The 27,971-nt window shown below is 52.4% G+C and overlaps 1 protein-coding gene across 1 annotated transcript; it reads right to left on the bottom strand.

The window, feature by feature from the left end:
• Window positions 1–474: 474 nt before the first annotated feature.
• Myo1f (myosin IF) lies at window positions 475–27,665 on the bottom strand. Its single transcript, XM_090341652.1, has 28 exons — window positions 26,924–27,665; window positions 19,882–20,019; window positions 19,188–19,277; window positions 19,007–19,101; window positions 17,653–17,740; window positions 17,461–17,550; window positions 16,329–16,460; window positions 16,093–16,227; window positions 14,371–14,503; window positions 13,325–13,521; window positions 11,754–11,834; window positions 11,543–11,629; window positions 10,693–10,779; window positions 10,136–10,303; window positions 9,545–9,645; window positions 8,515–8,596; window positions 7,053–7,159; window positions 6,563–6,661; window positions 5,717–5,861; window positions 4,765–4,879; window positions 4,502–4,671; window positions 3,402–3,547; window positions 2,857–3,003; window positions 2,550–2,698; window positions 2,268–2,351; window positions 1,578–1,773; window positions 1,319–1,488; window positions 475–913 (listed from the first exon to the last, which is right to left on the bottom strand). Exons 1-28 carry the CDS (start codon window positions 26,975–26,977, stop codon window positions 837–839), a joined length of 3,363 nt encoding a protein of 1,120 aa, XP_090197778.1. The 5' UTR covers window positions 26,978–27,665; the 3' UTR covers window positions 475–836.
• Between the last annotated feature and the right edge of the window lie 306 nt (window positions 27,666–27,971).

Genomic DNA, 27,971 nt, shown 5'->3' with positions numbered 1-27,971 from the left:
GAAGATCTCAGGGACAGCACCCAGGCCCACAGTTCAAGCCCCACAACCAACAAAAACAAAAACAAATCCAGCCTGCACAGGAAGGTCCCTATGAGACATTTATCTCCCATTAACCACTCAAAAACCAGAAGTAAGCTGACGTCGGTGGTTCATGCCTGTAATCCTAGCTACCCAGGAGGCTGAGATCTGAGGATTGAGGTTCAAAGCCAGCCTAGTCACGAAAAGTTCCTGAGACTCTTATCTCCAATTAACCACCAGAAATCTGGAAGTGGTGCTGTGGCTCAAGTGGTAGAGCTCCAGCCTACCTCAGGGACAGTGCCCAGGCTGTGGCTCAAAGTGGTAGAGTGCTAGCCTTGAGTGAAAATGCTAAGAGACAGTACCCAGGCCCTAAATTCAAGCCCTAGTACCAGACACACACACACACACACACACACACACACACACACACACACACACACACACACACATGCACGCACACAAAACACCTTTATTGTGGGTGCTCAGTAATTATCCCCTCCCCATCACTTTCACCTCACAGATGTTTATCTGCCTGAGTGATGAGAAGAGGGCTAGAGTCCCTCACCCAGGCCATGTGGGCCACTTCCTGTACAAGATGGCACAGGACTCATTTTTTCATACAAACGGCAGCGAGTTGGGAGGTAGCTTCGGCAGTTAGTTACGTTAGACATGTGAAGAAACCCAGACTCGGACAGCAGATGTGACATGCATGAAGCCAGGGTCCAGCAGGGGGCGCTGTGACCTCCTAGATAAATGACCAGGATGTTCTGGCCAGAGGCTCCTGCTGGCAGGAGAGGATACAATTCCAGAGTGGAAGTTCAGATTTTCTCCACGTAGTTTCCTGGGAAGAGGCCTTCCTGACCATGCAGCCGGCCCTTCCACCAGCCTGAGGAATCTGTAGGAAAACAAAACCTGAGAGAGTGCTCTGGAGAAGGCCTGTTTGGGGGCTCTGTATCCCTCAGACTCAGGGCTGCCAACTTATGCAGCACAAGAGTATGGGGTTGTGCCAGGTGTCATACTCACTACTCAGGAGGTTGAGATCTGAGGATCGTGGTTCAAAGCCAGCCCAGGCACTTAAGTCCATGAGACTCTTATCTCCAATTAATCACCAGAAAACCAGAAGTGGTGCTAGGGCTCAAAGTGCTAGCCTTGAGCTGAAGAGCTCAGGGATGGGGCCCAGGCCCCAGAGTTCAAGCCACTCTGCTCTTGCATGGAAGTCACAGGTGTGCAATAACGGGGGTTCCTTGTCTGTGTGTGGGATCTGAGTACACTCCACCCTCAGCCCTGGCCCAGTACAAACCTTCCATGAGGATTTCAATGACTTCATTCACATTGAAGCTCAATTCATCCACATCTTGGCCTATATACTGGTACAGTGCCCGGCACCTTGGGCCATGGGTTCGAGGCTGGGGCTTGGGTCGACCTACACCAGGCACAGGTCTCTGCCCCACGCTGCGCTTCCTCTGCATGCTGTAGGGGTGAGGATGGGGTGTTTATCACAGCTTTAAGGATTCTCCCTAGCCACTTCCTGGGGCTTGAAGCCCTACCACCCTACCTACCCTGCTACACCCTGGTCAGGCACATTGAGGAATTCTGTGTTGTGTTCTGAGGGTGGTCGTGCCCGAGGCCGTCTGCTGGCCCCCAGAGCTGAAGATGGGGGGCCCATAGGAGGCCGCTGAGAGCTCCTTCCAGATGTGATTTCCAGGGGAAGGGGGCCTCCTCTGGCAGAGGGGGGTACCCCATTTCGGTCCAGGCCTGGGGTGGAAGCAATGATGAGAGTATATGAAGAGTCCTTAGCTTCAAGTTCCTAGTCTAAGGGAGGTGGAGACCACACTTCTTAAGCCAGGGTGGTAAGGATTGAATCTGAGGGAGGGGACTGTGGAGATAGGAAGACCTAGAGGGTTATCACCGTCATAGAGGGCTTTTGTGGGTGCATTTTGGAGGATGAATTTCCCAAGTAATGTGAGAACTTGTGAGGCAGACAGGAAAGAATACATTTGACAAAATAAAATGTGTAGTTTACATGACAGGAGGGGAGGAGAGGTCAGTGGCTAGCAGGGGTTGGTTCTTGAAGAGTTTTAGGTGTCAGATTAAGTTTAGCCTGTATTCTGTGGAGGGCGGGACCATATGATGAGGTCCGGACAGAGAAGAGAATGGGCCACAGTGCTTGTTAGAATGCCATGGAAGGTCTGGCTTGGACCATGGGGTCCTGTAGACCAAGGGCAGGCATGAAGTGAAGGGTATCTCACCTCTGGGGGGCCCAGGGGCTGCCCGGGTAGGGCCCTGTGCTGGCCTTCGAGCTCTCCCCTGTGCCATTCCCTTCCGTGTGGGTTCTGAAAATGGAAGAGTCGTGTTTTTCGGTAGTGCACAGGTCGAACCGCCCCCATGTGGCTCTGGCCCAATCAGAACACGTCCCCTGGCTCCACCCCTCAGCGTTGATTGGTCCGTGCAGGCACCGCCCACCCACATAGAGCCAGCCTCTTCCTGACCACGCCTCTTTGGCGCCGCCCTTTAGTTCTGCGCAGACTCACTGGAGCTCTTGGGCAGTCCATCGCCCACGCTGACCGTGAGGGTCCGGCCACCAACCTTGAGCACCGCCTGGTCGCCGGAACCGCGGGAGAAGGTGACACTGCGGGTGCCGCCTCCGCCCCAGCCCTCCTTCTTCACCCGGAACTGTAGTCTGGGGGAGAGAGAAGGGAGTTCGGGGGTGGCAGCTGGGGGGGTGTCACTGTTCCCACCGCACCCCGGCAGGGCTGGAGGAAGTGGGGGGGCAGTGGCCCGCAGGGTCCACCCAGGTCCTCAGTCCCAGGCCGCCCGCCCCTGGAGGAGGGGGCCTACGTGTCACTGAAGGTTAGGGGCAGGGGCCTCCGGACCAGCTCTTCGAAGCGCTTGCACAGAAGGCTGACCAGCTCCGTCTTAAAGATGCTTTCCAGGAAGCTGTCGGCGGCGTCCTCTTGGAGAATGAAGAAGTCATCTTGTCGTGTGCTGGAGAAGATAGGAGGAAAGACAGGCACAGGATAGGTGAGGGAGGAGGGGAGGTTGTGGGATCCATCAGGGGAGGGTCAGGTAAGAAGCAAGAAAGAGAAGGGCCAGGTGGGGTCTAAGGAGGGCTCAGGGAAAGCAGGGAGGGCAGCTGGACACCGGTACTCAGGAGGCTGAGATCTGAGGATCAAGTTTGACGCCAGCCCTGGGCTAGAATAAGGTCGAGGAGACTCTCATCTCCAGCCAGAAGTGAAGGAGTGAAACAGCCGAGGGACAGCACCCAGACTGAGTTCAAGCCACAGAAACACACACACACGCACGCACACACACACACACACACATACATACACACTCATCAAAGGCAAGTGAGGGAGACTGGGAGGCAGTGGGCCTGGCCTCACCTGAGGGAGACGCCTCTCAGGGCCTGGATGTCCAGTTTCTTCTTCAAGACTTCCCGCACCTGGCCTTTCTCAGGGCCCTTCTTTACCTTCTCTCTTCCGATCACATATACACACTTGGGGGTCAGGATCAAGTCCCGTCTGATGGGCTGTGGAGATGTGGGACTGAAGGCTAGTGGCTGGAGCCCAGGGCATGGATCTCCAGCTGAGAGGATATACCTGCCACAAAAACTTGGCCAAAACAGGCGGGGCATCCAGGCTAGGTGACCCTATCTATCCAGGCAAATGGATATGAGTGACCTGCCTCTTGGGACAGTGCTCCAGAGAGTTTCTGGGCTAGGTGAGTTAAGTGAGTTGTACCTGGCAGACAGGAGTGTATACCCCAGGTGAGAGCCACCTGTACTCAGTGGAGTCTGGTCAGAAGAGAATGTACCTGTGAGAGAGGTGCCCAACTGTTTAGGCCAAGGTGAGCGTGTATAAGCTGTGCCCACAGGAGTATATCTGTGCAGAGCACACATCTGGTCAGTCAGTGCTGCCTGGGTCAAGCAGGCCTAGTACCTGTGGACTTAGCATCCTGCGACTGGTGAGTGGGCCTGTGGACAAGGGTATCTGGGCCAGGCAAAAGTGTGTCCAATTGGCATAGGTGTTTGTCTAGGCTTCATGAGGCTCATGGATGGATGCGTCTAGGAAAGGGGAAATTGGGCCTGTGGTGTGGCCAGGTAACTTTGTATTTTTATTTTGCCGCTCTTGGGGCTTGACCTCTAGGCCCAGGCACTGTCCCTGAGCTCCTTTTATTCAAGGCTAGCACTCTGCCACCTGGGACACAGTGCCACTTCTGGCTTTTTCTGTGATTCATTAGATAAGAGTCTCATGGACTTTCTTGCCTGGGCTGGCTTGAAACCATGATCCTCAGCTCTCAGCCTCCCGACTAGCTGGGATGACAGGCGTGAGCTACCAGCACCTGGTTAGGTGATTCTAAAAGAGCCAGGTCACTATGGATGGATGGGAAGTAGGTCAATAGACACCTGTGGCCAGGTGTGACCAGACCAGATGGGGTGATCCCTCTAGACAGTCCCAGCTGTGTTCACTGGCCTGTGCCTCACCTTGAAGCGGCGGTCATACTTGGTGACCGAGTCAGCAAAGTCCACTCTCTCCCTCTTGCCCAGGAACTGACGCAGCTCAGGCCGCTCCTCCAGCCCCAGGTAGTCCCCGACAAAGTTCCGGTTGATGCTGTTCCGCCTGCGTTCCTTCTTGTGGAGCAGGATGTTAGAAGCTGAGAGGGCACAGAGTCACTCCTGAAGGTCATGGGCTGGCTCTCCTGTCTGTCTGTCCTCTGCCAACTCTCCCACCACCCGAGGCCTCTCACCTTCCTCCCTCATCTCCTCGTATTTTCGCACAGCTATGTGGCGCCGCCAGGCCTTCTGAATGGTGCGGGCAAAGCCATCGAATTTTCGCTCTCGCATTTCTTCCAGGAGGAAAAGCTGAAGTTGGGGGGTGGGGGGGGTGGAGGAAGACAAGGAAGTCCTGGTGTCTCCCCAAGGGCTAGAATGTCTGCTTTTCCTGGCGCCCCACTTCTTACATAGTCAGAACCTGTGGTCAGGCATAGTGGCTCATACCTCCTATCTACTCAGGAGCTCAAAGTGGTAGGGTACTAGTCTTGAGCCATAACTGCATAGACATAAAAATATATGATGGGCTATATACTCTATAGACATGTTATATTACATAGATTAATATGTATCTATGACATACAAACCCTCAGCTTAATTTAATTATGTATGAACACCTAGGTTCGACTCCTCAGTACCACATACACAGAAAAAGCCAGAAGTGGCTCAAGTGTTAGCCTTGAGCAAAAAGAAGCTCAGGGACAGTGTCCAGGCCCTGAGTTCAAGCCTCAGGATTGACCTTAATTAATTAATTAATTAATAATAAATGGAGACCTGCCAGATGGGAGTGGGTAGACCATTTAACTGGGGACCACTCCCTGTACCCTTTGGACAGGCACCTGAAATGTGATTTCTGCTCCATGCAGAGGGTCCATTGGCAAATACTGGGACTTGAACTCTTGCTTGGCTTGCTTGCTTGTCTGGTACTCTAAACGTGAGCCATACTTGTAGCTCAGCTTTTTGCTGGCTATTTTGGAAGTGGAGTCTAGTGGATTTTTCTGCCTAGGATGCCTGAGAAGAATCCCAGTCTCTCAAATAACTAGCATCTGGCTCTCTCCTCCTTGTCTGCAAGTAGGTCAAGGTATTTTTCAGTGTCTTTCTCAGCCCCTCTCCTCTTTGTAGCTCATTCCCTTGTTGGTGCACACTTACCGACTCTGGGTTCTTCACGAAGACCTTGGTGCTGCCCATCTGGTACTGGTCGGTGTCCATGTTGACTGCCCGAAGCAGGTGCTGGACGCCCTGCCGCTCGTCCCCACGCCACACTGGCCACGTCTCAGGGGTCAGAATGGCGTACCTGGAGACGGGTGGGGATGGGGGCAGATGGGCCTGCTGGCTATTCTGAGGAGGAGATGGGTCATCCGGAAGGGGTGTGGCATGGGGCCAGGGCACTCAGGGGCGGTGCTTCAGACTGGGGCATGGTGTTAATGAGGGCGTGGCACCGAAAAGTGGACAGGGGTGTAGTGTCAGGAGGGATGAGGCATATGGAAGGGGCATGGTATCATGGGGGCGTGGCACAGAGAGGGGTGGGGCATAGGGAAGGGGCTGTGTGCTGGGGGTGGGGCGGGGTATATGGAAGGGGCAGTGCGTGGGGGCGTGGTATGGTGGGGGCGTGGCTCTGAGAGGGACAGGGCGTGTGGAAGGGGCGGTGTGTCTGGGATGTGGCATATGGGGCGAGGCAAAAAAGAGGTGTGGAGTCATGGGGCGTGGCAAGAAAGGGGCGTGGCATCGTGGGGGCATGGTACAGAGAGGGGCGGGGCGTATGGAAGGGGAGGTGTGTCTGGGATGTCGCATGTGGGGCCTGGCAAGAAGGGGGCGTGGTATCACGGGGGCGTGGCAGAGAGGGGCGGGGTGTGTGGAAGGGGCAGTGTGTCGGATGTGGCATGTGGGGGCGTGGCAAGAAAGGGGCGTGGGGGCGTGGGGGCCTGGCAGAGAGGGGCGGTGTGTCGGGGTGTGGTATGTAGGGGGCGTGGCACGGAGAGGGGCGGAGCGCCTCACCTTTGCAGGAACTTGGAGAACTGGCGGCGGTAGGCGAAGCCGGCCCTGCGCACTCGAATGTTCTCCCTCAGGCCTAGGTACTCCACCTGGTGCTTGACCCTGTTGGGTAGGCGTCCTGAGTCCCCAAGGGCTGAAAAGTGCGCCTCAGGGGCCTGGGGCGGGGCGAGGAGCATCTAGATTTGTGCTGGTGCCAGTTCAGAGATCTGAGGAGCTTTGAGGCCTGGCTTTGAAGGTTGGAGAGGGGCCTGGGCTCACGCCGGTGGTCAGTTCTGGAGTTGGGGGTCTGGGGAATTGTGGGGTATGTGTGCAGTCCTTTTGGATCATCTCACGCTCACTCGGGGGTTACCTCGGGGCTCGGGGATGTCTTGCTGAGTTCTGATGGAAACCTTGAACCCTAAGGGGTTTCTTAGCTGGTCTCAAGGGCTGAGTGTGTGGGTCAGGTGACATGGGTGGGTCCAACTAGTGGCCAGACCTGGCCAGCGGGGGTCACCTGCTCTCCTCCCAGTCTCGGGGTTTCTTGGTCTCGTTGGGTTTGATGCAACGGATGTAGTGGGGTGTGCATCTCTTCAGGGTGGTCACCAGGTCATTGGCTTGTTTCTGAGACAAAGAAAGATGGGGGGCAGGGAACATATAGGCAGGTCCCTGTCGTCCTTTGGGAGGGACCAGGAAGGAACTCAGCCACTCCAGGTGAGAGGATTAATGGCATTTGCGGGGCAGACTCAGTTTGGCTGTGTGGCTCTGGCTAATGGCTTGCCTTCTCTGAGCCTTGGGTCCTCAACTGCTAGCTGGCTTGAGCCATTCCTGTATGTCAGTGCCCATGTTATGCCAAGGTTCACTGCTTGGGCATATGATAAGAATGGGCCTTCCATGTGCATGGCAGCCTTTGAATTACAGATACAACATGGAAGTAAGCCAAGTGGCCAGTGGATGAAACATGAGGAGATTCAACCACATAAGCAAAGCATCAGGAGGTTCATCTATATGGAATATTCCTCAGTTATAGAAAGAAAGGGAATTCTGACATGCTGAGACATGAGTGAACGTGGAAGACATGATGCCCAGTAAAATCAGCCACACACAAACAAACACTATGTGATACTCATGGAAGAGCCTTGGAGTGGGGTCACAGAGTCCGCAGATAGGAAGTAGAATGGAGGAGGGGCGGGTTTAAGGAAGGGAGTTGGTGTTTCACAGGGACAAAGTTGTTGCAGTTTGGTAAGACATGAACAAACTTTTTTTTTTTTTTTCTAGTTCTGGGGCTTGTGCTCAGGGCCTGGGCACTGACTGTCTGTGAGTTTTCTCAAGGCTAGTGCCCTACCCTTGAGCTGCAGCACCACTTCCAGCTTTTTCTGTGTATATGCTACCAAGGAATCAATCCCAGGGCATTGTGCATGGTAGGCAAGCACTCTACCACTGGGCCACACTCCTGACCCAGAAATGGCCAATCTTATATATTTTTTACAAGGAGAGAATGGGTTGAAACTCACTGGGGGGATTCATGCTTAGCAAATAGGAGGCTTTTGGCTCAACCTTGAGCAGCACAAAGAAAACCAGGAAAGAAAGATGGAGGAAAGGAGGGTGAGAGAAAAAGGAAGGAAGGAAGGAAGGAAAGACAACAATAAAGAGACTAAAAGAATGAAGAAAGAGGGCTGGGAAGGTGACTTAGAGGTAGAGTGCTTGCCTAGAGTCCGCTCTTCAGTACTACATGCACAGAAAAAGCTGGAAGTAGCGTTGTGGCTCTAGTGGTAGAGTGCTAGCCTTGAGCAAAAGAAGCTCAGAGATAACACCCAGGCCTTGAGTTCAAGCCCCAGGACTGGCAAAAAAAAAAAAGTGAAAAAGATAAGAAATGATAGGCAAACAGCCAGGGATAGATAATGGAGAGAGAGACTGCCGGCAGTTGGGACAGAGGGGACCACAGCCACCTCCAAGCCCCTCCTCCTCCTAAGGCCTACCTTGATCTTGGAGCCAGCAGTGCTGGGGCGGCCCTTCTTGTCCATATCCAGCTTCTCAGGAAAGAGCATTCGAAGGAAGGCCCTGGGCAGGAGAGAAGACATGTTGGAGATGCAGCTAGACCCCGGGACATTCCCCGCTCCCCAGCAGAGGGGGGTTGCCGCTGTGCCAGGATGCCACATGATTCTCTTTGAATGATATGGGTGATAGGTGAGGTTGGTGTTGACCTTCTGCTTCAAAAACATATGTGTGAAGATTTTTGTGGTTGAATCTCTGCTGATGATAGTCAAAGATGAGAAATATCTCTATAAGTGTCCATCAGCTGGGGATTGCACTCACATGTACACACACACACATACACACTCACACTCACACTCACACAATATTGGGGCTTGAACTCAGTACTTCCCATTTACTCAGCTTTCTTGCTCAGCTGGTGCTATACAGATTTGAGCCAAACACTTCCAACTTTTTTACTGATTAACTGGCATTAAAAGTCTCTCAGACTTCCTGCGCAGGCTCACTGTGAACCACAATCTTCGGATCTCAGCCTCCTGAGGAGCTAGGATTACAGGCATGAGCTACTGGTGCCTGGCTTGTGTTTTTTTTTTTTTTTTTTGCTTGGGGGTACTGGGACTTGAACTCAGAGCCTCTGGCTTATGAGGCAGGTGTCTGGTTGCTTGAGGCGCATTTCTTAAGACCTGAGTCAGCTCTTGCCACATGGGGCCATGCCTCTAGCATGCAAGCCACGCCCATGCACGTGAGCCACGCCCCTCCTTTAAAAAATTATTTGATTGTATGGGTGATGAACAGAGGGGTTACAGTTACATAAGTAAGAATGCCTGCTGAGCAAGTGAGAGGTTGAGTTCCAATTGTAGAACCTTGCCTCTGCTACATGCTGGCTCCCCCAAAGCCCCTGGTGTGATGGGAGGGGCAGCTCTGGGGAAGGTGGAGTGGCCCCCAGTCCTCCTTCCATTCCTATGGGAGAGTGCTCTGCTTGAGGCACCCCTCTCCCAGCCCCTGGAAACTCACTGCTCACTGGACTGCATCAGTTCGATGAGGTCAGTGAAGAGAACATCTCGGTTCCTCTCACAGAAGCCGCTGACATTGTAGGAGACCTGGGGTGGGGGGGAGATGGTTGGGAGGGGTGGGGGGTGGTTGCAGGGGATGGGTCTCATCCCACCTGCTTCAGGGCTCTGTAAGGGGGATCGAATCTATTTCTGGTGGCTTGCAGCCTAGGCCTGGTACGGGGGTGGGGGTGGGGGAGCCGGGCTTAGGAATTTGCTTTCCACGGTGGGACCAGGAAAGATGGGGGCTGTGTGCTGGCTTGGGGTCAAGATGATTGTTCATGTTGGGGTTTGAGGTGGTCTGCACATAGAAGGAAGGATCCTGATTGCCCAAATTGGGGCCTGAGTTGGGGGGGGAGCGGGGGAGGTGTTCAGCCAAGCTGAGGCTCTCATGTGGTACCAGTGCCTGGGTTCAAGAAATGCAGGACAAGCAATCTGGATTCCCGATCCGCATGGGCAGGGAGGGGTGGTGACATTCTGCAGCCTGCTGTTCTGTCTGGGTGAGACCCCCTCCCCCCAGGGTGCTGGTGAGCAGCTTGGTGGAGGTGGTACGCACTTTGCCAGCATAGTGGTGGATGACGAAGCCAGAGCTCCAGCTGTTGAAGTGTTCGTGGGTGCCCACGGCCGCCTGCAGCTTCTGCAGCAGTGTCTGGTCAGCGCCACCACCAGTGGCATGCATGGTGGCACACACATCATCCAGCACACTCATAATACCTGGGGGACTCTGTGAATGATGTGGGGGGGGGTAGGCTCAGGCTGGTGGGCCCACCCCATTCTGCTTCATTGCACCTGATGGTGTGTGTCTGGGTGTGGGGGGGGCTCCTGTGGACACACTCTGGCTGGGGTGGAGGACAGGGGAGAGGACTCCATTAAGATTTCCCAGCTCTTTCTCTTCTCTAGATAAAGTCATTTGGTGGGAGATCTAATATGGCTGCCTTAATGCTGAGCAGGGCAGGGTTTGTTGAGTGCATAAAGGAGAAAGGTGAGCAGGTGTGCTGGGGGAGGGCATAAGGCTAGAGTGGCAGGTCTTGGGGTACCATAGCCTCTCCTAGGCCTCCCAGGCCCCAGTTCTGGGAAGCATGGAGACTCCCTGAGGTCTGTCCCAGCTCTCACCAGCTTATTTTCAATCAGGTCACAGACAACTTTGTTGTTGAAGTACTCGATGGGAGTCCAGCGGATACCCTCCTGGACGTACTCTTCCTGGGTGGCACGGAAAAGAGGGCACAAAATTAGTTTTGGGGGATGCTAGGGGTTTGAATCCAGGGGCCTAGCACCTGCTAGGCAGGCACCCCACCACTCAAGAGCCATGCCTCCAGGCCTTTGTAGGTTATTTGTGATGTTGAGTCTCTCTGTGTGCCCAGGCTGTCCTGAGCTGCCATCCTGCTATGCCCAGACATTGGTTGGGATGGAATCTCCTGAATTTTTATCTGGGTTGGCCTTGAACCACGATCTCTGGATCTCTGCCTAGCAAGTAGCTGGGATTACAGACTTGAGCCACTGCCTGCTCTCCCTGTAAGTGGCACACCCCCAATAACCTAAAGTCCTCAGTAGGCTCCACCTACTGGGGAGTCTGCCCCCTTCCAACAGCACCGTGTAAGGATTCTCTTTCTGTGTCTCTTTTTGTCCTCTTTGTCTCTTCCTTTGCCTGCCTGTCCCCCCCCTTCTCTGTGGTCTTGCTCATAAGTTACTCCCCACCAGCCCCATCCAGAGCCCCCCCATTAGAGGCCTAGAGTTCTGAGTCTTGGACTTGAACTTCAAAACCATGAGCCACCCCCCCCAAAGCAAACCCCTTTTCTTTTTATCTCAGGCATTTCATTATAACAATCTGAAGCTGACTGACACAAGCAGAGAGGTGGGAAAGGGTGCCGTGAATTCCCCAGTGGCTCAGTGACAACCCCCCACTCCTCCCATCCCTTCTCCACCCCACCCCCTGCCAAACTCCATCCCTGGTTGCCCTGCCCACCTGCTCCGCCTTTAGGGTGAGCTCAATAAAGATTTGCTGCAGCTTTTCATTGACGAAGTTGATGCAGAACTGCTCAAAGCCGTTTTTCTGCCGAGGGAAGAAAGGAGTCTCTTGTCAGTGGGGTGATGCTGGAGCCTGTTCGGGTCACTGGACACAGAGGGGAGCAGGATGAGGGCTGGGAAGGGGGGAGGCTGGAAGCTCAGGGCCACACCTGGAAGATCTCAAAGCCATATATATCCAGCACGCCGATGCTGTACTCTTCCTGGGGTTTCTGCATGGCGCGGTTGATGGCCTGTGTACAGGTGGGGACTGGTCAGTGAGCATCTTGGATAAACCACGCTGCCTGCAAGCTACTCTCAGAGTCTTTCTCGCTCTTTCTCTGCCTGGTATCAAGGTCTGAACTCAAGGCCTCATTATCTGGCTTGGCTTGCTTACTCACAGCTGATATGCTACCACTTGAGCCATACCTCCAGTCCAACTTTTTTGCTGCTTAAGTGGAGATGGAATCTTGTGAACTTTGCTGCTTAGGCTTTGAACCATGGTCTTCCAGATCTGGGATTAGAGGAATGAGCCACTAGGACCTCCTCCTCATTATTATTATTATTATTGGTGTGGTGCTGAGGCTGGAACCCAGAGAGCATGCTGGGTAAACGCTCAGCACTGAGTTCACCCCCATCTATAGAAGGCTCTTTCTTTCTTCCTTATTTTTTCTTTCTTTTTTTTGTCAGTTGTGGGACCTGAAAACTGGGCTTAGGTGCTGTTCCTGTGCTCTTCAGCTCAAGGCTACCACCCTACTCCTCGAGCCACAGCGTAACTTCCAATTTTCTGGTGGTTAATTGGATATAAGAGTCTCACAGACTGGCTTTGAACTGTGACCTCAGATCTCAGCCTCCTGAGTAGCTGGGATTACAGGAGTGATCCACCATGCCCAGCTTAGAAGGCTCTTTCTGAAGATGACTAGAACACCGAGGTCAAGGTCTGCAATACTGTTACATAATGTTTTGCTACAATTGGTATTATTTCTTTTTCTCAGTACTGGGATTTGAACTCAGAACCTTGTACTTGCTCAGCAGCTGCATTCTTTACCACTTAAATTACACCCACAGCTCTATTGGCTTTGATTTTGATATAGGCTCTTGCTTTTTGTCTGGGGCTGGCCTGGACCTTTATCCTTCTATATTATACTTCCTCTTCTAGCTGAGATGACAGGTAAATAGCATAACACCCAGCTTTTCTACTGAGATGGGGTCTTTCAAACTGCGTGTGTGTGTGTGTGTGTGTGTGTGTGTGTGTGTGTGTGTGTGCAGACCAGCGTTTGAACTGAGGGCCCGGTGCTTTCCCTGAGCTTGTGTGTGTGTTCAGGGCTGGTACTCTACCACTTGAGCCACAGCACTACTTCTGGCTTTTCTATGTATGTGGTACCAAGGAATCTAACTTGGCTCTTTGTGCATGCTATGCAAGCTCTCTCTACCACTAGGCCAAACTCCCAGCTCCACACAGGTCTAGTTCTTTTGGTGTTTAATTGAAGATAAAAATCTCACAGGCTTTTTTTTGGGGGGGGGCCTGGGCTAGCTTCCAAGCCCAATCCTCAGATCTCAGCCTCCTGCACAGCTGTATTTGCAGGAGTGAGCCACCTCACTGGGCCGTCATTATCCCTGCCCTTAACATGGTACCTTCCTTTCTACTCCCATCCCATGTGACACTTGGTCTCCTTGGCAACCCTCTGCCTGGCTCTGGGTGAGGCACCCAGCCCTCTCTGTGGGGCGAGGCCTGCACGCTCACCTCCACCAGAAAGTCGAAGAGGCGTGCGTACAGCCCTTTGGCCAGGGCGTCGCGGGTATAGGCCGCCTGTTCCACGTTGAGGGTGACATCGATGGACTCGCTCCGCCCACCCCAGCGGCTGTCCATCTTGCGGCTGGTCAGCTTCTCCTGCAGCCGCTCGCTGTCGATGCCCAGCAGGTAAGCAGGAAACGCCAGGACTGCCAGGCCAGGCATAAGAAGCAGCTGGTCAGGCTCTGGAGAACATACATGGCCCTTCCTCCCTTCCTTTTTTTTTTTTTTATCAGTCATGGGGCCTGAACTCTGGGCCTGGGTGCTGTCCCTGAGCTCTTCAGCTCAAGGTTAGTGCTCTACCACTTGAGCCACAGTGCCACTTTCAGTTTTCTGATGGTTAGAGATGAGTCTTTCTTGCCCAGGCTGGTTTTGAACCACAGTCCTCAGATCTCAGCCTCTTGAGTAGCTAGGATTACAGGCGTGAGCCACCAGTGCCCAGCCTTTACTTTCTTTTTGTGCCAGTTTAGGGGCTTGAACTCAGGGACTAGGCACTGAGTGTTCTCACTCAAGACTCGTGTTCTACTACTTGAGCCACAGCTCCACTTCTGGCTTTTGGGGGATGAAGTGGAGATAACAGTCTCCAATTAATCCAAGAGTCTGGGAGTTTGGCCTAGTGGCAGAGTGCTTGCCTAAGCATGCACGAAGAGCCGGGTTCGATTCCTCGGTACCACATACATAGAAAAAGCCAGAAGTGGTGCTGCGGCTCAAGTGGCAGAGTGTTAGCCTTGAGGAAAAAGCCTTGGGACAGTGCTCAGGCCCTGAGTTCAAGACCCAGGACTGGCAAAAAAAAAAAAAAAAAAAGTCTCGTAGACTTTCCTGCCAGCGTTGGCTTTGAACTAGGATCCTTAGATCTCTGCCTCCTGAGTAGCTAGAATGACAGGTGTGAGCCCTGGGCTCCTGTCTGTCTTCCCAGCTTTCCCAGCATCCCTGACGTCAGTGCGGAAGGTGATGGCGTTCACGAGGCCTCCTGCCGCCCTCCCCGCATCCACACTCACGGTCCACACTCTCCACCCGCGCGTAGTTCCCTTCTTCACAGAAGCTGACGTTTCCCAGGTGCAGGATCCCAGCCACGAGCTGCAGGACGAGCTGCTGGATGCTGGGCGGGATGCCGATAACCTGCATGGCGCTCTGTGGACGCAACGGGGCCACAGCCGTGTCACAAGCTGAGTCTCCAGCCTGACTCCAGTGACAGGCGCCAGGATCCACAGCATGGATGCCTGACCTGGCTATTCAGCCACTTGCTGTGTGATTGTGTGATGATAGGTGAGTCCCTATACCCTTCCTCCCTTCCTCCCCCTCTCTCCCTCCCTCCTTTCTTTCTTTCTCTCTCTCTCTCTCTTTCTTTCCCTTCCTCCCTCCCTCCCTCCTCCCTCCCCCCCTCTCTCCCTCTCTCTCCCTCTCTCTCTCTCTCTCTCTTTCTTTTGTGGGTCATGGGGCTTGAACTCTGGGCCTGAGCTCTGCAGCTCTGCAGCTACCGCCCTACCCCTGAGCCACAGCCCCACTTCTGGTTTTCTAGTGATGAATTGGGGATAAGTCTCATAGTGTTTAGTGCCCGGGCTGGCTTTGAACTGCGATCTTCAGATCTCAGTCTCCTGAGTGGCTAGGATTCTAGGCGTGAGCCACCGAGCCCAGCCCCTACACCTTAACCTTGGTTTCTTCCCTCACTCCTTCCTTCCTTCCTCCCTTCTTCTCTTATCCCCCATCCCCACTTCCTTCTTTGTTTGTCTCTCTCTCACTGCAAATACTGGGGCTTGAACTCAGAAGACGTGTGCTCTTGCATTTAAAAAAAAATTTAAATCTGGTCTTGGGGCCTGAACTTATGGCCCTGGATTCTGTCCCTGAACTTTTTTTTTTTTTTTTTTTGCCAGTCCTGGGCTTGAGCTCAGGGCCTGAGCACTGTCCTTGGACTTTCTCAAGGCTAGAGCTCTACCACTTGAGCCTCAGCACCACTTCCGGCTTTTTTTCTATGTATGTGGTACTGAGGAATCGAACCCGGGTCTTCATGCATGCTAGGCAAGCACTTTAACCACTAGGCCAAACTCCCGGCCCCTGTCCCTGAACTTTTGTGTTCAAGGTTAGTGCTCTATCACTTTGAGCCATAGCACCATTTCTGGCATTTTGCTTATTCATTGGAGATAAGAATCTCAAGACTTTACCTGCCTATGCTGGCTTTGAACCTTGATCCTCAGAACTCAGCCTCCTGAGTATCCAGGATTACAGGCGTGAAGCACCTGCATCTCAACACTGAGCTTAAGGCTAGCACTGCTTTTTGTTTTGTTTTTACCAGTCATGGGGCTTGAACTCAGGGCGTGAGCACTGTCCTTGGGCTTTCTCAAGGCTAGTGCTCTACCACTTGAGCCACAGCACCACTTGCAGCTTTTTCTGAGTATGTGGCACCGAGGAATCAAACTTGGGTCTTCATGCCACCTAGGCAAGCACTCTACCACTAGACTATGCTTCCAACCCCATGGCTAGTGTTCAACCCTTGAGCCACCCAGCCCCACTTCCAGTTCCAGCTTTTTGCTGGTTCACTGGAGATGAGTCTTCCAGATTTTTCTGTCTGGGGTGGCTTGGAACCACCATCCTCACATCTCAACCTGAGTAGCTAGGATGACAGGCGCGAGCCATCCACGTAATAAGTAGCAGTCCTCTTCCCAGAGCTGTGATGGACAGGCTGGGGGTGGGGGGGGCTGGAATGGCAGCAGCCAGTTTCTCACCAGCGTCTCACTGAAGTCACTGCGGTCATTGGTGCCATCCACTTTGTAGGTGTCTGATTGGTTGAGGTAGTAGTAGTAGTCCGGAGACATGAGGCCCAGGTTCTGCCGCTGCTCCTGAGAGGCTCCTTCCAGCAGCTGGAGGGGGTTGAGGGCCTCGTGTCTCAGACTGGCCCTGAACAGCCCTTCTGGTGTCTTCCCCCTCCCTCTCTCAGCATCCCACAGTCCCCATCGCACACCTGGTAATAGATGTGGAAATTCCTCTCGTTCTCGTTCTGCATGACCACGCGAGACTTCTCCAGCAAGAAGTTGGAAATCTTGCCCCCGTCTGGCTCCCCACCACGGCTGAACTGGATCTCAAAGTACTTGCCCTGAATCCCAGAGACATCGTGTCAGCTCCCCTTCCTTTTATTTATTTTTTCTTTTATTCTGCTGCCTGTCCTGAGGCTTGAACTTGGAGCCTGAGCCTTGTCCCTGAACTTCTTTGTTCAAGGCTGGCACTGTGCCACTTGAGATCCACTTCCTGTTTTTTTGTTTTGTTTTGGTAGTGATTTGGAGATAAGAGTCTCATAGACTTTTTTTTGGCCCTGGTTGGCTTCAAACTTCAGTCCTCGGATTTCAGCCTTCTGCGTGGCTAGGATTATAGGAGCACCTGACCCTTTTATCATTTTAAATCCAATGTATTTCTTTCATTTATTTATTTGTGTCCTCCCAACCAATAGTTCCTGAGATCTGAATTTATGGTCCAGTTTAGAGGTGTGATTAGACAAATAATAATAATGATAATAATTATAATAATTGTAATTATAACAATGTACTCTTGTGAGGTTCTTGTTTCCTCATCCATAAACTGGGGATGATAGTAGAAATCCATCTCATAGATGTCAGTATTTTCTATTTTCCTTCTATTGTTTTCATTTTCATTTGTTTTGGAACATTAACATTAACATTATGTGGATGAAATTTCAAAGGACTAATAATACACACAATGACGTGAATGGCCCTGGAAACACATACTGTTTGTACTAGACTAGGGCTTGAACTCAGGGCCTGGGGTTGCCATCCCTTAGTTTTCCCTCAAGGCTGATGCTTTACCACTTGAGCCCTACCTCCAGGATAGTATTTTGCTGATTAATTGGAGACAAGAGTCTTCCAGACTTTCTACCTGGGCTGGTTTCAAATATGATCTATTCTGCCAACAAATGGCTTATTTTTATCATTTGTTTGCCAAACAAACCATATTTCTGAAAGGAGTTGTGTTCTGCTAGATTTGATCCTGGCTCTGTGGTGCGTGTGTGTGTGTGTGTGTGTGTACGTGCACATACATGCACGTGTGTAGGGGGTGGAGGGAGAAGAAGGTCAGTAACTCACGAAGCGGCTGGAGTTGTTGTTCCTCACGGTCTTGGCGTTGCCGAAGGCCTCGAGCAGGGGGTTTGACTGCAGGATGATATCCTTGACGTGCTGGGGGGGTGGGGAGGGTGAATGTGGGTCAGGAGGGTGGCTGGGGACAAACCAGTTGCAAGGACCAGGCCCAATTCCTCCCTTGCTCCCTTCTTGACTTACCTGGACCTTCTCTCCTCCTCCAGACACCTTGGAGATGTACCCCATGATGTATTTGGCAGCCACAGTCTTCCCAGCTCCGCTCTCTCCACTGAAGGGGGGGGAGTTTGAGGAAGGAATGATCATATATGGAACACCTACTGTGTACCAAGCAGCTATGAGGGAAGTGTCTGCTCGGCTGGGAAGAGCGGCTCAAGCCTGCAATCCTAGCTACTCAGGAAGGAGAAATGTGGGGGATTGCAGTTCCACAGTTTGGCCCAGGCAGAAAAGAAATTTGAGAGACTTCATCTCAACCAATGACTGGATGTAGAGTCACATGACGGCCATCCCCAGTGAAAGCAAAAGTAAGAGGATTGCAGTCCAGGCTGGCCTAGGCATGACGTAAGAAACTACCTTGAAGATAAACAATGGAGCCAGCGCGGTGGCTCACACCTGTCATCCTAACTACTCTGAGGATCTCGGTTCAAAACCAGCCCAGGCATGGAAGTCTGTGAGACTCTTATCTCCAATTAACCACTAGAAAACCGGAAGTGGTATTGTGGCTCAGGGGTAGGGTGGTAGCCTTGAGCTGAAGAGGTCAGGGACAGCACCCAGGCCCAGAGTTCAAGCCCCATGACCACCACCCCCCCAAAAAAAAATCAATGGGCTGGGCATATGGCCCAGTGGTAGAGTGCTTGCCTAGCATGCATGAAAACCTGGTTCTATTCCTTTGTACCACATACATAGAAAAAAGCTGGAAGTGGTGCTGTGGCTCAAGTGGTAGAGCTCTAGCCTTGAGAAAGCCCAAGGACAGTGCTCAGGCCCTGAGTTCACGGTCCAGGACTGGCAAAAAAAAAAAGAAAAAGAAAGGAACAAAAAGCACGCATGTACAACAGTGTCCAGTGAATATCACTGCTGCATTTGTTTACCCTTTGTTTCTCCATTTCTGTGCCCTCCCCAAAGGCAGATAAATAAGCAAGAAGAAAAAAATATATCCAGCAGGGCGCCAGTGGCTCACACCTGCAATCCTAGCTACTCAGGGGGCTGAGATCTGAGGATTGTGGTTCAAAGCCAGCTTGGGCAGGAAAGACTGTGACACTCTTATCTCCAATGAACCCCCAGAAAACCAGAGGTGGTGTTGTGGCTCAAGGTGGTAGAGCTCCAGCCTTGAGTGAAAGAGCTCAGGGATAGAGCCCAGGCCTTGACTTCAGGCCCCGCCCCCCCCTCCCCGACCACTACCACCGCCACCACCAAAACGCATCCAGCTGGAGTCAAATAGTAGAACATCTCTGAAAGTAGAACAAGGCATTGGAGACAGCGGGGGACAGGAAGGGACCCCATTTGGGCTGGCAATTCAAGGCCAATGTTGCTGCCATACCTGATAATGACACACTGGTTTTCTCCATCGATGAGCATGTTCCGGTACATGTTGTCAGTGAGTGCGTAGATGTGAGGGGGGTTCTCATACTGGGCCTGGTTGAAAGGGGGTGGGGAGGTCTCAGCCCCAGGCTGGGAGCTGGGTATTGGGGGGAGTCTCAGGGTTGGGGGCTAGGCCTCACCGCGCCTTGGTAGAGGTCGATCTCGCGATCGGTGAAATAGGGCATCTGCTTGAAGGGGTTGACGGAAATAAGCACAGAACCGATGTACGTCTGAGGGGGAAGGGTCAAGGGCCATGCAGTGTCCTCATTTGTCCCCCAAGCACCCCAGGGGGCCATTCTGTTCTCATAGGCCCTCCCAACACCCCTGTTGTTTAAAGATCTCAGGTGTGTCCCCTAATGTCTTAAAGAAACGAGGCTGGGTCCAGAAAGGGAGTGAATTGGAGGGATGTTGTAGCTAAGCTACCCTAGGGCAGCCAGAGCTGTCCCAGCCTTACCCCTGGGGTCACCTCACCGTCCTCTGTCTTCCACGTCCCTTCTCCCATCCACCCCTCTTCTTTTTATTAATTTTTTGCCAGTCCTGGGGCTTGAACCCAAGGCCTGGGCACTGTCTCTGAGCCTCTTTGTGCTCAAGGCCGACACTCTACCACTTGAGCCACAGCACCACTTCCGGCTTTTTCTGTGTATGTGGTACTGAGGAATCGAACCCAGGGCTTCCTGCATGCTAGGCAAGCACTCTACCACTAGGCCATGCTCCTAGCCTTACTACCCACCCTCCTCTGAGTGGGGGTTGGCCTCCTTTAACCCCTCCATCCCATCACCCTCTCCTCTAATGCCCTATCAGCCTCTGGCCCCTCCTGCCTGCCACTCCAGGTACAAAGATGTAGTCGTCCATGAAGCGTTTTCGGAGGTTGGCCACGATGGCGTCCTCCGTGATCTGAGATAACAGCACCATGTCATCCACGCCACTCTGCTTCACGTTGTGGCTCTGCCAGTGGAATCGCTCCTTGCTGCCCTGGTGGGGGGGGGAGGGATGGAGGTGAGCCATTTGAGAGGACACCCACCAGTGAGTCTAACAAGATGGCAGACAAAGGTCCCAGGCAATCTTGGGTCCATCCCAGAGGCCCCCCGCCCCTGCCCCTCTCCTTGATCTTAGGACTTGAACTCAGGGCCTAGACACTGTCCCTGAACCTCTTTCTGCTCAAGGCTAGTGCTCTACCACTTGAGCCATACTACCATTTCTGCCTTTTTCTGAGTAGTTGATTGGAACTAGGAGTCTCATGGACTTTCCTGTCCAGCCTGGATTCGAATCCCAATCCTTAGATCTCAGTCTCCTGAGTAGCTGGGATTATAGGCATGAGCCACTGGTGCCCGGCTTCCGAGCCAGCTCTTACGGACCCTTTGCTGTTCGTACATCTGAACGTGGACGTGCGACTATCTGTCATTGTGCCCTGACTTGCATTTCTTCACTGGCTCCTAGGGTAATTCTATGGTTAGTTTTTGTCTTCAAGAATCTCTCCACACTGACTTCTGTAGTGGAATTTACAAGCAATACATTTCTGTTTCTTCTGAGAAGTGTCTGTTTAGCTCCTTGACCCATCAATGAACTGGGTTATTGATTCTCTAGGGATTTAGTTTCTTGAGATCCTTGTTTTGTTTTATTTTTTCCTGGAAATTAGAACCTTGTCAGACATATAGCTGGGCAAAGATCTCTCGTTCTCACTCAGGTGCTGGTGGCTCACACCTGTCATCCTAGCTACCTAGGTGGCTGAGATCTGAGGATCGTGGTTGGAAGCCAGTCAGGGCAGAAAAGTCTGAGACTCTTATCTCCAATTAACCACCAAAAAATAAAAGCCAGAAGAGGAGCTGTGGCTCAAGTGTGGCTCAAGCACTAGCCTTGAGCACAGACAGGCTAGCTTAGTGACTATAACCTGTACTGTGCAAAAGCGTGTGTGTGTGTGTGTGTGTGTGTGTGTGTGTGTGTGTGTGTGTGTGTGTCCTGAGGCTTGACCGGCTTGAACTCAGGACCTGGGTGCTATCCCTGAGCCTTTTCTTTCTTTTTTGCTCAAGGCTAGCTGCTTGAGCCATAGCTCCACTTCCTGTGTGTGTGTGTGTGTGTGTGTGTGTGTGTGTGTGTGTGTGTGTGTGTGTGTGTGTGTGTGTGTGATTAACTGGAGATAAGAGATGGACTTTCCTTTCTAGGCTGGCTTTGAACTGCAATCCTCCGGAGTAGCTAGGATTACAGCCTATTCATTCTTTTTGACACTATGGGAGTCAGTGCATCCACGATGTGTGAAGTTATATGTCAAGATTTTGGGGTCCCATAAGGTATCTGTTGTAAGAAATGGGCACTGGGGCTGGATCCCTGGATCAGAGTACTTACTTAGCATGTAGGGAGCCTTGTGATTCATCCCCAGCATGGCAAAAGTAGGGGTACTGGGGTGAGGCAATGGACGCCCCAGGGTGGAGGGAGCAGGGAGGAGTTTGTGGGGAGGAGCAGGATACAGTGGTGGGAGGTGGCACCCATCAGAGTGGGGCTGGGTGGGAGGTGAGAGGCCCGGATGGGATGCAGGACTGTAGGTGGGGAGGAGTAGAGCCCCTCGACTCTCAGTGGGACCCAGGAGGGTGGTAGTCATATTGTTCTTGGGGTCAGAAGTCAGGTGGGAGGGAAGAGATGGAGAAGGGGTGGGCAGGGGGGTGAGGATGCTGTGGGCTGCCACTCTCCCCCAGAAGAGGAAGGACAGAGCTGGGGTGGGAGGTCAGGTGGATTTCCTGTTTTCAAGATAAGGCCAGGGCATGTGGTGAGTGCCATGAAGAAAAGGCTATCTTTTTTCTTTTTTTTTTTTCCTCTTTTCTTTTTTTTTTTGGTGGCAGTGGGATTTGAATTCAGGGCCTGACACTTGCTCAGCTAGTGCTCTACCACTTGAACCACATCTCCAGCTTGGCCTTTTGTTTTGCTGGTTAGTTAGAGATGAATCTCACTGACTTTTCTGACTGCCTTTGTCACTTTCCTGGCTGCCTTCCATCCTCCAGATCTCAGCCCCTTGGGCAGCTAGGATAGCAAGTGTAAACCTATGACCTCAGCTTCTTAAGTGAATTGTTTCATCTCACCATACTATTATTAGATTCATTTTGCAGAAGAGAAAACTGGCCTAGAGGAGGCCAGGGTTATCCAGCCAATCGGGTGGGGAGAAGGCACAGAAGACTGGCTGCCTGCTGTCCAGTCTGGGGAGGAGGTGGCTGGGTTGGTGTTTCAAGTCAGATGAGAAAGATTTTGTAAGAGGCGCTTAGGAGCTACTAACTGCCAAGAAGCACTGAGTCCTTACCTGGCCCACAAATTACCTGGGTGCAGCATTAAAGCTAAGTACCCACATACGTTTTTTGCTATTGTTGTTGGTTGTGGGGCTTGAACTCAGGGCCTGGGCTCTGCCTTTGGGCTGTTCTCAAGGCTAGCGCTTTACCACTTGAGCTAAGCACCACTTCCGGGTTTTTCTGTGTGGTACTGAGGAATCGAACTCAGGGCTTCATGCATGCTAGGTAAGCACGCTGCTCCTAGGCCATGTTCCCAGCCCTCCATTTTGTATCTACATTCTTGGAGCTGTCCCCTTCTGCAATCACTTTGTTGCCATCTTGGAAGCCAGGAAAAGGATGCCAGTGATAAATAAGCATTCCCCTTGCCCAGTCCTGGGACAGAGCCCTGTACTCCCACCTCTGAGCAAGTCCAGGACATGGGACTGCTTTAACTCTGCACACCCCACCTTTGCTCCCACTCTCCCTATTTAACTTAAAGCCCATGTCTGTACCCATGTCGGAACCCTTCCCTTCTCTTTCTTTTTCCAGTTGTGGAGCTTGAACTCAGGGCCTGGGAGGTCTCCCTGAACTGTTTAACTCATGGCTAGTGCTTTACTACTTTGATTCACAGTACTACTTCTGGTTTTCTGGAAGTTCATTGGAGATGAGGCACAGACTTTCCTTCCTGGGCTGGCTTTGAACCATGAGCCTCATCCTCCTGAGTAGCTAGGATTATAGGCATGAACCAGCCACACCTGACCCTTCCTTCCTTCCTTCCTTCCTTCCTTCCTTCCTTCCTTCCTTCCTTCCTTCCTTCCCTCCTTCCTTCCCTCCTTCCTTCCTTCCTCCCTCCCTCCCTTCTTCCCTCCCTCCCTCCCTCTCCCCCCTTTTTTTGTTGTTCGTAGGGCTTGAACTCTGTGTCTGGGTGTTGTCCCTGAGCTGTTGAACTCAAGGCTAGTGCTCTACCACTTGAGCCATGCGCGCCACTTCCAGTTTTCTGGTAGTTCATTGGAGATAATAGTTGTATGGATTTTCCAGGCTCAGGTTGGGTTATAGGGGTGATAGGGTGAAGCTACCAGCACCTGTCCAACTCTCTCTCTGACCTCTCACCGTTGTCTCTTTATTTGGCATATGGCGGCAAGTAGCTGGATCTAATGTGGGATTTCTGGAGTTGGGGCCTGGGTTCTAAACACTCCAGGGGGGATAAGCTTGGCACTGTCGTGCGCTTCCCCTTCCTAGGCCAGTGGACCAAGCCACTTCCGCTTGCTGGGGCCAAGGCCCCAAGGCCGGCTGCCTGGCCTCCATCTTCTCTGGCCTTCAGAACTGTTCCTCTTCCTGTCTCTCCTCTTCCCTCACCCCGCAGAGGGGCCTCTGTTTCTTGCACCCCACAAACTGCCTTGGCTCTCCAGAGTCCCCTCGATACCCGTGGTTCCTGAATATCAGGCCGATTGCATGATGGGGAGAGGGCTTTCCAAGGTCTTTGGGGTGTTTATCAGTTTCCCCATCTGTCATGGCGACTCCATTATGATCTCTTCTGTGGCACTGATGAAAGGGGTCACGAGGTGAATACAGAGCTGAGGGGTCTTAGGGGACCCAAGAGAATTTAGTGCACCAGGCGCCCATGGCTTACACTTGTCGTCCTAGCTCAGATCTCAGGAGGCTGAGATCTGTGGATCATAGTTCAAAGCCAGCCTGGGCAGGAAAGTGTGAGAGACTTTTCATCTCCAATGAACCAGAATGAAGCCGGAAGTGGGGCTGTGGCTCCAGTGGTAGAGCAGCCTCCTAGGACAAGGACCCAGGCCCTGAGTTCAAGTCCCAGTTTGGACACAAAACCAAACCAAAACCAAACCCAACATGTCTGACAGAGGGCTGAGAAATAATAGTCCACACATCAAAGGAATGACTCACAGAAGTCACACCAAAGGAATGAAATCAGGGCATGAAGGAAAGACATCCCTCTCTCCTGCGTCTCCCCCAAATCTCCAGGGGAGAAACTGTTGTTCCTAGGTCTATTTCTGGGGGTGAGGGGTGGAGGTAGAAGGCTAGGCAGGGGCTGTGGTGTCAGTTGACCACAAGCCAACTATGACTCAACTCTTGCTGGGCTCTTGTGAAAGAGTCAGGGGCTGGAGGTGACTGGGAGCGTGGAAGTGGCCTCTTCTTCAGGGCAGTCCAAAGCACAACATGGGGGGCGGGGGTCAGCTTTCCCAGTTGCCCAAGAAGGTAAGGACCGGCTGTGGTCAGATGGTGTGAAGTGAACACACTTCTTGGTCTCTGACAGTGCCAACAGGCATATGGGGTCTTGTCCCTATTCTGTGTGTGTGTGTGTGTGTGTGTGTGTGTGTGTGTGTGTGTGTGTGTGTGTCCTCAGGGCTTTGCATTCTCACTTGGCTTTTGTGTTCAAGGCTGCACTTCTGGCTTTTTGGTAGTTCATCGGAGCTGAGTCTATGGACTTTTCCTGCCTGGGCTGGCTTCACATTATCTTCGGATCTCAGCCTCCTGAGGAGCTGGGATAACAGGCGTGAACCACCAGTGGCTGGGCTAAGAGTTGCCATTGTTGAGTTCCTGATTCCCATTTCCTGGCCTGAGGTCACGGGGGAAGGGTGGACAGGAAGGGTTGGACTGGAAGGGACAGAACTTTTGTAATTTGCCCTTGAGGTTCCAGGCTCCAGGCTCCTGGGCTGAGAGAACACAGCAACACAACAGCCACTTCCTTCCTGGGGGCCTAGAACTGTGCACATCAGAGGAGGTTTGCAGGGGCCACCACTGTGGAACCAGCTCTGCTCCCCTGGCCTCACCCTGGGCCCCCCAGGGTTCTGGGAAGCCTGGGTCTTACTCATGTGCTGCAGCTCAGTGGGGTTCTGCAGCCACCCCCCCTTCCCGCACGCCTACCCCCAGTGCGCCCCCTCCCCCCCACATCAGGCAAACAACACATGGGCCTCCAAAAGTTCCTGGGCCTCCATCCTCCACTCTGCCTCCAGGAGTCTCGGCTGTGGGTTGGCGGATCTCGATGCCTTATCCAACCAACGGGGCCTTAACCTTTCTGAGTTGCACTCCCCTCCTTAAATACCTCTTGCAGGGGGGCAGCCTGGGGGGGTCCTGACTCTTGGAGGGTCTCCAGGCCCCGGGGCCTATCTTTTGCTCAATGCTAGCGATCCTCCTCTTTCTGGTCTTAATGACTCTCCCTCTGAAATCCTGCGTTTTCTGCCCACTCCCCTGGCCCCTGGTCTCCCTTGATTTGCATCCCAACCTTAAAAACAACCATTCTTGTCAACCAGTTGACGGCCCCCTCCCCACTCCCAGAAGCTCAAAGACCTTGCCTACAATCACCACCACCGTCACCACGACCATCATCTCTTCATAACTACCATCAATAAGAACAGCCAGCCAGGTGAGGCACACCTTTCCTGAAGCGGAAAGATGGACAGTCAGAGGCCTTCTACACAGGGAGACCAACGAAGAAGAACTGAACCAAGAAAACTTCCACCACTGACCACCAGATAACACTACCAGCCCATCTCCAGCCACACACACATACCACGACCACACCCCAAAGACAACCTCCACCCTGGGTCCCACTCAAAATCCACCCATGAATTGTCAGGCAACAACAAATAACTAAACAGCCGGTGAATGCAACCATCCACTCACCTCCCTTATAGAGTTCCAAAGATGTCCTGCCCCAAAGCAACCCACCATTAACGACCCACTTTCCACACCAGCCCTCATCCAAGACTCACAATCACTCTACCCCTAAATCACTATGAACAACAACCTGAAACACACAGCAGCGTCACCCCCACCACAGCCAACAGCCAACATCAACCCAGCACAGCACCTGAAGCCATTCATCCACCAAGAATAAGCACCCATTCCATCTCAAAGCCCAAAGCTCAAGCCGGGTCAACGGTGGGCACTGACCCTATATCCTTGCTTCTCTAAAGGACCTTAGGGTCACTGTTTCAAAGTATTTTTTTTTTTTTTTTGATTCCGCGTCTCTCAGGGTCTGGGTGCTGTCCTTGAGCCATTTCACTTAATGCTGGTGCTTTACCACTTGAGCCACAGCTCCACTTCTGGCCTTTTGGTGGTTAATTAGAGATAAGAGTTTTAAGGAGTTTCCTCCAGGAGCTGGCTTTGAATGTTGATCTTTAGATTTCAGTTTCCCCCCTTCCCATCCCACCCCAGTCCTAGGGCTTGAACTCAGGGCCTGGATACTGTCCCTAAGCTTCTTTTGCTCAAGAGTAGCACTCTACCACTTGAGTCACAGCGCCACTTCATTTGGCAAGCACTCTACCACTAAGCCACATTCCCAGCCTCATCTCAGCTTCTTGAGTAGCTAGGATTCTAGATGTGAGCCTCCAAAGCCTAGCTATAGGTAGTGTGTGTGTGTGGTGGTGGTGGTGGGGTGTTTGCCCCAGGCTGGCCTCCGACAATGACCCTTCTACCTAGAGCTTCCTGTGTAGTCACAGATAAGTGTTATCTCACCTGCTTTATGGACTGATATGGTAATATCTACATTTTTTTTTGGCTTGGTCTGGCCTGAAATCCTCCCAATTTCTGTCTCCCAAGTGGCTGAGACCACAGGTGTGTGTTGCAGTGTCTTTATTTCTTGCTTTGTAGCCCAGACTAACCTGGAACTCCTGATCTTTCTGCCTCAGCCTCTCCAGTGCTGAAATTACGGGCATGCTCTACCATAACAGACTCGATACTGTCTGATGCATTTTCTTCCCTCTGGGGCACCCATCTACCAAGCAATCTTGTTGACTAAGCATTTTTTTCTTTTCTTTTTTTTGTGGCTTTTAGTGGGTGGGGCTCCTTTCCTTTCAGGTAGCAAATTTGTCCTGTGCTTTCATCTCTGTTCATCTGATCTCTATCCATCTGGTCTCTTTGCTTGGCTGCCTCTTGCCAATTTCCATTGCAATTTCACACTAAGGCTGTGACTCGTCCAGAGCATCTTTAGCCTGGGACACTTGATTCCTCCCTGGCTTTCTGAACCATCTTTGCAGCCTCTGTTTCCTGTGCCACCTCCCTACAGCTGGTGGCTGTCCTAGGAACACGCCCTTATCCCCAGTGACAAAGAATGAAAGCTGAAGTGGTCTGAGGAGGGTGTGTCTCATGATGTAGTTGAGTCTAGACCCTGGATGGTGCGAATTCCTCCATCTTGTCACCATCACCAGCGGACCCCCAGCCTCAATATACAGCAAGCCATTATCTCTGGTTTAAATGTCGCCACCACCACCAGGTTTGGGTGACACTATGAACACAGTCCCTGTCACTGTCCCCGTTTTCCTTTCCCCTTCCTAGGTTAGAATCCTGGCTTCCCACGGTCAAACAAGAGCTGGACCACTGAGCTGCACAGCCAGGTCTGTCCCCTCACCTGTACAGCCACACTGTCACTCTGCCTCCACTGTCTGAGTCACAGTTGTCCTGTCCTGCTTACAGACTCTCAGAATAACCCAAACCCCCGCCTGTCTGAAGGTTCCAACCCAAACACCCCCTCGTACCCCCATAATCAGATGTTGCTGACTGGGTCACCTCTGTGTTGTGTGGTCAGAGGCCCCAAGAGAGAAAGTGACCACACAGGGAGAAGTGGGGTCCCCAGTTTGGCAGGACACTGGCTTTTGTAAGGGCCAGCAAAGGGAGCTGTATGAACCCCCCAGAGACTCCCCTCCCCATTCC

The sequence above is a fragment of the Megascapheus bottae genome, chromosome 1 (assembly GCF_031878675.1).
Source record: "Megascapheus bottae isolate mThoBot1 chromosome 1, mThoBot2.hap1, whole genome shotgun sequence".
NCBI lineage: Eukaryota > Metazoa > Chordata > Mammalia > Rodentia > Geomyidae > Megascapheus > Megascapheus bottae.
This window is presented reverse-complemented; position numbering and strand designations above follow the sequence as displayed.

Bases quoted from the DNA above. Each gene is read 5' to 3' on its own strand.
- Myo1f (XM_090341652.1), bottom strand. From the start codon at position 26,977: ATGCCCGTAATTTCAGCACTGGAGAGGCTGAGGCAGAAAGATCAGGAG. The intron at 17,551-17,652 runs GTAAGTCAAGAA...CCACCCCCCCAG, and splicing joins GAGGAGGAGAGAAGGTCCAG to CACGTCAAGGATATCATCCT. The intron at 1,489-1,577 runs GTAGGTAGGGTG...TCACCCCTACAG, and splicing joins CCTGACCAGGGTGTAGCAGG to CATGCAGAGGAAGCGCAGCG.